An 8197-nucleotide genomic window follows, 5' to 3' on the forward strand; every position below is an offset into this window, starting at 1 on the left:
CTATTTTCAATGGGTTTTAATTACAAATTCATTAACAACAAAGTTTTATACCAAAACAAAAAGGACGGTAATCAAAAATATGGATCTGTGAACAAGCAGCTTGAAACAAGTGCACAGTACATGGGGATGATGCACTATTGTAAAGTGGTTGTTCTACTGGATATTATAGGTGAATGCACCAATTTGTAAGTCGCTCTGGATAAGAGCGTCTGCTAAATGACTTAAATGTAATGTAATGTAATGGATGATGTAGGGAATGTAGAGACATGATTCTGGCTAGATCCCAAACTGCTTCCTTTCCTCCACCCCAGGCCTCATGACTGCTGAGAACAGTGTATGGATGGGCTGGGTAGGTCTCGGGCTATCTATACTGCTGAGAGAGGTCCAGTCCTTGGAGATCAGTGATCATAGAGTTAAGAAGTCAAGGAAAATGTGTAAGAATGCTGGTTGGCACGACCTACAAAAAGGAAACTGGGGTACGCTGTCATTGGCTAACCTACACCATTTCTCCCTTGCCTGGTTAGCCGTTGTAGTGGATTCTGATTGGATGATGGTATGAAAGTTTGATCTAATTAGTGACTTAGTTCTTTTTCTTGCCCTTGCTGGCAGCCTTGGCTGGCATTACCGTGGGAACGGCTGCCTGGTACAGAGCAGCAGACACTTTGTTGATGTAGTAGAGGGCAAACAGAGAGAATATCAGACTGGAGAGAGAGAACAAAATGAAACAGTCAGCACAGCACAATATGGTTTGAGAAGGGAAAAAAAACTTCATCCCAAGTTCATTGACTGTTATCATCATCATTACTATTCCTTTTTTTCCTATAAGATTTTATTTGATCAACAATACAAAACATACACAAACAAATGACAACATCATACAAACATCAACTACATCACTCCTGCCCAGACCCACCAGCCCTCACCCCTACATCACTCCTGCCCAGACCCACCAGCCCTCACCCCTACATCACTCCTGCCCAGACCCACCAGCCCTCACCCCTACATCACTCCTGCCCAGACCCACCAACCCTCACCCCTACATCACTCCTGCCCAGACCCACCAGCCCTCACCCCTACATCACTCCTGCCCAGACCCACCAGCCCTCACCCCTACATCACATGGCCTCAAACAGCACAAATTTGTTTCTCTCCGTCACCTGCGCACTTTCAATTTTTAGATCGTAAAGCATTTGACCTTTCCATTGCGTGAACAATGAATGATTGGTTGATTTCCAGTTGAAGTATGTTTTTAAGATGATTGGTGAGAAAAGTGTTGTCCTACCCACTGGGTATCTCACTGCACCCTCATATGCCATGTCTTTAAATATGCAGACAGACTAATTAAAAGCTCATTTACATTGTAATACTTCTGAGCCATCTTTCCAACTCCACCCATAACTTTTGGATTTTATAACATTTCCAAAAGGTCATGAATTATTGAGTCATTAGCAGTTTTACACTTGACATCTCTGCTGTTGTCCTGTAGAATTTGTGAATTTTGTCTCTTGTATAATAAATTCAATACATGCATTTATACTGGATTAAGCATACATTTTTGTTAACTGTAATGTTGTTAGTTATGTTCCAACATTACTTCCATCTTGTGCCAATATCAGTTATTTTTAAATCTTGGTTCCAATAGTTTCTATTTTTTTTCCCAGGAGATTGTCAGTTGGATAGGCTCTCTGCTATTCCATAAGTCCTTCATTTCATCACTGAGTTCAGATGTCAAGAGAGTTTCTGTGTTTGGTGCGCCTGGGTTTGTCAGTAGTCTGAGTTCATACTTACCATGTGGTGACACACACACGGTGCACCAGCCCAGAGGCAAACAGAGAGAGGCACAGGCACACCAGGACTGGTGGAGAGGAGAGAAATGAACACACGTTAAAACAGGACCGAGTGCGTGCGGAGCCGCTATACTATTCAGATGCACCCATACACATGACAAGAGGCTCAGTGAATGTGTGTGAAACACAGGAAATAGATTCTGTGCATTACTCTGTAGTTGTGAAGACAGACTTACTCTCTGGGAAGATCTTGACCTGGAATCCCTTGCCGAAGATTAGGTTTTCCAGGTTATTGAAGGCCTGGTTGTAGAAAGGGTTAAGGGAAACACACTGTTGTGGTGGCTTTATTAGACATTCAGTGATACTTACTGTATTTATTTATCCCCTTACTGTATTTATTTATCCCCATACTGTATTTATTTATCCCCATACTGTATTTATTTATCCATCCCCATAGTGTATTTATTTGTCTTGCTCCTTTGCACCCCAGTATCTCTACTTGCACATTCATCACTCCAGTGTTTAATTGCTAAATTGTAATTACTTCGCCACCATGGCCTATTTATTTCCTTACCTCCCTTATCCTACCTCATTTGCACACACTGTATATATACTTTTTTTCTACTGTATTATTGACTGTATGTTTGTTTATTCCATGAGTAACTCTGTGTTGTTGTATGTGTCGAACTGCTTTGCTTAAGTCTTGGCCAGGTCGCAGTTGTAAATGAGAACTTGTTCTCAACTAGCCTACCTGGTTAAATAAAGGTGAAATAAAAATTTTAAAAATCCTGCCACCATGACTCACAGTGCTGCATGTGGACTATAGAACCAACCAACCAACTGTCTGCTTCCATCACTTGGGAACACAGAACATAAACAAAGACTTTAGCTGTCTGGCTTTACAAACAGCTTACTCTGACAAGTGTACAACCCTAAGCCTATCTGAGGTCTACCTAGACTGCATTGTATGCAGTGCTGCTATGTTGTGGTGTAAGGAGGATACAGTGAGGGAGCAGATGAAGAGGACAGAGCCCAGGAAGCCTCCCAGGATGGTGAGCAACTCTGTAGAGCCCAGCTGTCTGCTGAACATCTGCATCCCAGCAAACACCAACACAGAGAACAGACTGGACAGAACCAGGGACGTGCCTGTGTTCACCGCTGGAGGGAGGGGAGAGGCAGATTACAGTTTGTGACAGTAGTAGATGAACAATCATCTATGGGGCTGCAGCTGGACTGAAGATTACAGATTCTAACAGAATAATAATATCAACAATTGGGTTTATATTTCATCTTTGAGTGACAGAAACATAAGACAACTAGCCTATACGAAACATTTCACTGCATCTTAATAACAATCTTTACGCCACGTCAGTGTACACTCTTGAAAGATTCCGTGTGGAAACACCCTCTCTCGAATACTGAAAATACCTAGCTAGGAAGCTACAAGAAAACTTTGGCATACATTTTGACAACACAGCCTACCTACCGTTAAACTGAAGAAATATATATTGTTGGCAAGTGTATTCTGCACAAAATAACTACGTAACTAACAAAGTTAGCAATGAATGGCAAGCCTACCGTTACACAGCTAGCTATCGTTAGCTACGTAAACCTTTACGTTTTCTATCCCTCAATACTTATTTTCAACGCACAAACATTGACCAAAATTAAACAGTAGCCTTGCAGAACTTACCCATGTTTTGATATTTAATCAATAATTACGTTTTTGACACAAAAGATCATGCGTTTCGAGATCCTTTCAAAACACAGGTAGCTCCAGGAACAAGCTCCGTTTCTGCGACCCGGAACCGGTGAGAGGTGGCACACGTAGGAGTCGCATGTGAAGTGCCAATCAGATTCTAGCAACGCAAAAAGTGCGTCAAGACTGACACACCCACTGCACACATTTTTCAATGGGGGGGTTTATGAAATAAATACTAGATTACACAGGTAAAATACTTTAATCATAAAAAAAAGAATAACACTGACATATAGGGGTGTAGTTACCATCAGATATCACCACATTTTAAATTAATTTAAAAAGCATCTTAAAAGGAAGGAATGGATTACAAGTGACTCTACAATGAAATGCAAAACAAACTGGGATAGCTACAGCTTGATAAAACATGTTTTTTAGGTAAACGTTTTAAAAAGGTGGTACTAAAACCCTATGGTACACAGGACCATTTAGCATGGTGAAGAGAAAGATGGTTACTTGTGTCTATACATTCAGCGTAGCAATTAGGATCACTACGCTGGAGTTTTTAGAAATCGTCCTCTCTGCCTTGGTACATAAAGTAGCTCTGTTTCCATCTACAACGTCCACAGTCCACACAACCGTTGAATCCTGAAACACAGACCACAGCTTAAAAGAAATAAATAAAATAATCTGACTATTGATGGATAGATAGAGAAAGGTGTGTGTCAAAAGTCAGAAGGCCAGATTCGACCCTATGCTGTCACCGTATCGGATGCTGCAGCTTAGACCACCCACATCTTAACCAGCTCCTCTGTCTTTGTCACTACGATTACCATCCAACATCACTAACATCGGCTATATCTCCTTGACACTGTTGAACAGTCACAATGTGTCACACACTTGGACAGGTGTGTACAAGTGCTGGCAAGGATGGACACTACATTCCAGACCGAACATCGATGTGAAACACTGCTCTCGGTTATAGTGGCTTCTTCTTCAGTCCAAACACTGCGATGAAGAGTAGGATCTCAACAAACGCAGGGAGAACACTACAGGAGATAGAGAAGATGGCAGCATTATATGCAAAGCATCAACCTGCACGAGGCAAAAATGACCCAAATAACTCCAGGACACACACATGATGTCTGTCTGTCTGTCACACACACAAACCTGCAGAAGGCAAAAATAACCCAGTATGTCCAACACTCCCATCTCTGGAAGACAAAGAAAGACAGGGAGATGGATGCACTGCAGTGGACAGCCAACTCTGGAGGAGACGTCAGTCAGGGAAACAAAACCTCTGAGAATCACACACACACACACACACACACACACACTGACCTGCAGAAAGCAAGGATCCACCAGTATATTTCACATGCCCATTGTTCAAACAGAAAGAACAGCAGAGCCACAGAGGCACTGGCATGGGCTGCAGTCGCTAGTGTGTGGATGGAGAGATGGATGAATGGATGGTGTATGGGGAGGGAGTCCTGAGTCAGGGAATCTTAACCAAACCAATAAAAAGATTACTTCCTCAACCTTATATCCGTGTCCATATTAATGTCCCCTTGCTGATCTGAAAGAAGGGTATAACTTCCTGCATATTGCTTACATCTATCGATTCCCTCCCATGTTCTTCACTATTCCTGGAGAGTCACACTGTGTGCAGGCCTTCATTCTTGCCCAGCACCAACACTCAGCTACTCAACAAAACATCAAGACCTTGAGTAGCCTACTTGTTGATGTGACTGGCCACGCAAAATTTGTACTGGGCAAGAACGAAAGCAAACTGTAGTTCTCCAGGACTAGGACTGGTGACCACTGCTGTACTATGCATTATATGTACTTTGGTAATGTACAGGGCTTTGTGGAAGAGTTTTGAGAACATGTAAAGGATACAGAGGAGGCCCTGGGTGCAGTTGAACATAGACACACCAGAGAAGAAGCCAGCCAGCTCTATAGCAAACAGACCCATGGTGACTGACAACGCTACCACCAACCTAGAAGAGAGAGACAGAGAAAGATAGAGAGGAGAGAAAGATAGAGAGAGAGAGAGTGTGTAAGACAAGTGATTTATCAAAACCTATAGCAATTCTTTTTGGATAGACTGTGTGTGTGCAGGGTTAGGAGTCTTGTCCTGGGTGAAAGATGCTTACTTGGTGTCCTCCTTGTCGTATTGGTCCTGTGTGAAATCCAATGGCAGGCAAGCTTCAACATTGTTCTCCTGTGGGACAATGAGCATGATTATTTCAGAGATAGATCTACACAGTGTCACTAGATTCTGAGCACAGTTCAAACACAATATATTATAGAAGAGCATGTTGATGATGTCGTGAACAACAACTGGTGTCTTCTAGATGCCAGATACAGACATGTCACACACAGAGGATATGGTTTGTCCAGAACCTTGCCAGTACTCAGAACTCGTGAACATACCCGTGACCAGAAAATGGTGATGACGATGACGAGGTGAGCAGTGAGAGTCAGGAATCGAGCCGGGACCAGGCTGCTGACTGCAGACATTGCTCCAGCAAAGATGTGCCTGTATGGCTACTATGGTACCTAGAATAAAGAGGCGGAATAGGCAAACGTTGACAAGTAACGTTAATGTTAATATTGCCAATAGAAACAACAAAATCCGCGTGTTGACTTGAGCCTGCTACAATGCAATACAATATTGGCTGTAAATGTTAGCTAGACTACTAACGTTAACGTTAAGACTACTCAAATGAATGTTAACAGCACTTTATATACAATGTGTAGACTAAGTAATGTTACTATTAGCAAATGTATAAGCTAATTTATCCGCACACTCACCTTGATAGTGCTAGCTAATGTACCCAATACAGGACATACGACGTTGTTCAACTCGTTAGTCAATATTTGAAGCCAAAAACTAGCAACATTTGATGATTTATTGACCATTAATTGAAACAACTGTGTCTAGGACTAGAAACAACAGACGCTTCAGCTGCAGGCATGGTTTAGCTCGTTGCTACAACAACTTAAATCTGGGGTGCGTTCAAGAACGTAGAGTTTCGTTAACGATTTAGGACGGAAACAGACGAGTTGAGGATGAGGAACGCTTCTTCATGAACCCGTCATTTTAGTAGCGTTTTGTAATCTCACGTCGCCATCTAGTGGCAAGAATAAAATCAAATTGTATTGGTCACATACACATATTTAGCAGAGGTTATTGCGGGTGTAGCGAAGGTCTCCCACTCAGAAGTATGAGATGGGGCGGGGGGCGGGGGTAGGATGACCTCAGGTCTCCCCACTGGAAGCCGGAGGTAGGGGGGGGCGGGGGTAGGATGACCTCAGGTCTCCCCACTGGAAGCCGGAGGTAGGGGGAGCGGGGGTAGGATGACCTCAGGTCTCCCCACTGTAAGACAGAGGTAGGGGGAGCGGGGGTAGGATGACCTCAGGTCTCCCCACTGTAAGACGGAGGTAGGGGGAGCGGGGGTAGGATGACCTCAGGTCTCCCCACTGTAAGACAGAGGTAAGGGGAGCGGGGGTAGGATGACCTCAGGTCTCCCCACTGGAAGCCGGAGGTAGGGGGAGCGGGGGTAGGATGACCTCAGGTCTCCCCACTGTAAGACAGAGGTAGGGGGAGCGGGGTTAGGATGACCTCAGGTCTCCCCACTGGAAGCCGGAGGTAGGGGGAGCGGGGGTAGGATGACCTCAGGTCTCCCCACTGTAAGACAGAGGTAGGGGGAGCGGGGGTAGGATGACCTCAGGTCTCCCCACTGGAAGCCGGAGGTAGGGGGAGCGGGGGTAGGATGACCTCAGGTCTCCCCACTGGAAGCCGGAGGTAGGGGGAACGGGGGTAGGATGACCTCAGGTCTCCCCACTGGAAGCCGGAGGTAGGGGGAGCGGGGGTAGGATGACCTCAGGTCTCCCCACTGTAAGACAGAGATAGGGGGGGGCGGGGGTAGGATGACCTCAGGTCTCCCCACTGTAAGACAGAGGTAGGGGGAGCGGGGGTAGGATGACCTCAGGTCTCCCCACTGGAAGCCGGAGGTAGGGGGAGCGGGGGTAGGATGACCTCAGGTCTCCCCACTGGAAGCCGGAGGTAGGGGGAGCGGGGGTAGGATGACCTCAGGTCTCCCCACTGTAAGACAGAGGTAGGGGGAGCGGGGGTAGGATGACCTCAGGTCTCCCCACTGTAAGACAGAGATAGGGGGGGGCGGGGGTAGGATGACCTCAGGTCTCCCCACTGTAAGACAGAGGTAGGGGGAGCGGGGGTAGGATGACCTCAGGTCTCCCCACTGGAAGACAGAGGTAGGGGGAGCGGGGGTAGGATGACCTCAGGTCTCCCCACTGTAAGACAGAGGTAGGGGGAGCGGGGTTAGGATGACCTCAGGTCTCCCCACTGGAAGCCGGAGGTAGGGGGGGCGGGGGTAGGATGACCTCAGGTCTCCCCACTGTAAGACAGAGGTAGGGGGAGCGGGGGTAGGATGACCTCAGGTCTCCCCACTGTAAGACAGAGATAGGGGGGGGCGGGGGTAGGATGACCTCAGGTCTCCCCACTGTAAGACAGAGGTAGGGGGAGCGGGGTTAGGATGACCTCAGGTCTCCCCACTGGAAGCCGGAGGTAGGGGGAGCGGGGGTAGGATGACCTCAGGTCTCCCCACTGTAAGACAGAGGTAGGGGGAGCGGGGGTAGGATGACCTCAGGTCTCCCCACTGTAAGACAGAGATAGGGGGGGCGG

At 46.2% G+C, this 8197-nt stretch overlaps 2 protein-coding genes across 3 annotated transcripts; both read right to left on the reverse strand.

The window, feature by feature from the left end:
- On the reverse strand, window positions 1-3614 carry LOC115176492 (keratinocyte-associated protein 2). The gene is made up of 5 exons (XM_029736532.1): window positions 3481-3614; window positions 2791-2945; window positions 2024-2087; window positions 1789-1855; window positions 1-701 (listed from the first exon to the last, which is right to left on the reverse strand). Exons 1-5 carry the CDS (start codon window positions 3482-3484, stop codon window positions 581-583), a joined length of 411 nt encoding a protein of 136 aa, XP_029592392.1. The 5' UTR covers window positions 3485-3614; the 3' UTR covers window positions 1-580.
- A 117-nt stretch (window positions 3615-3731) lies between these two features.
- On the reverse strand, window positions 3732-6549 carry LOC115176491 (transmembrane protein 107). Of its 2 annotated transcripts, XM_029736530.1 has the most exons (7): window positions 6304-6549; window positions 5923-6048; window positions 5643-5710; window positions 5386-5486; window positions 4828-4924; window positions 4657-4700; window positions 3732-4535 (listed from the first exon to the last, which is right to left on the reverse strand). In XM_029736530.1, the coding sequence occupies exons 2-7, from the start codon at window positions 6007-6009 to the stop codon at window positions 4483-4485; spliced, it is 450 nt and encodes a 149-aa protein (XP_029592390.1). In that variant the 5' UTR covers window positions 6010-6048; window positions 6304-6549; the 3' UTR covers window positions 3732-4482. The 2 variants fall into 2 exon arrangements, with proteins under 2 accessions (XP_029592390.1, XP_029592391.1); XM_029736531.1 differs by lacking the exon at window positions 4657-4700 and having other exon boundaries at window positions 6304-6548.
- Between the last annotated feature and the right edge of the window lie 1648 nt (window positions 6550-8197).

Source organism: Salmo trutta, chromosome 37, assembly GCF_901001165.1.
Source record: "Salmo trutta chromosome 37, fSalTru1.1, whole genome shotgun sequence".
Taxonomy (NCBI): Eukaryota; Metazoa; Chordata; class Actinopteri; order Salmoniformes; family Salmonidae; genus Salmo; species Salmo trutta.

Bases quoted from the DNA above. Each gene is read 5' to 3' on its own strand.
- LOC115176491 (XM_029736530.1), bottom strand. From the start codon at position 6,009: ATGTCTGCAGTCAGCAGCCTGGTCCCGGCTCGATTCCTGACTCTCACT. The intron at 5,487-5,642 runs GTAAGCATCTTT...TCTCTCTTCTAG, and splicing joins TACGACAAGGAGGACACCAA to GTTGGTGGTAGCGTTGTCAG. The intron at 4,536-4,656 runs GTTTGTGTGTGT...TATCTCCTGTAG, and splicing joins GTTATTTTTGCCTTCTGCAG to TGTTCTCCCTGCGTTTGTTG.
- LOC115176492 (XM_029736532.1), bottom strand. The intron at 1,856-2,023 runs GTAAGTCTGTCT...CCTCTCCACCAG, and splicing joins GGTCAAGATCTTCCCAGAGA to TCCTGGTGTGCCTGTGCCTC. The intron at 702-1,788 runs GTAAGTATGAAC...CTCTCTCTCCAG, and splicing joins CGTGTGTGTGTCACCACATG to TCTGATATTCTCTCTGTTTG.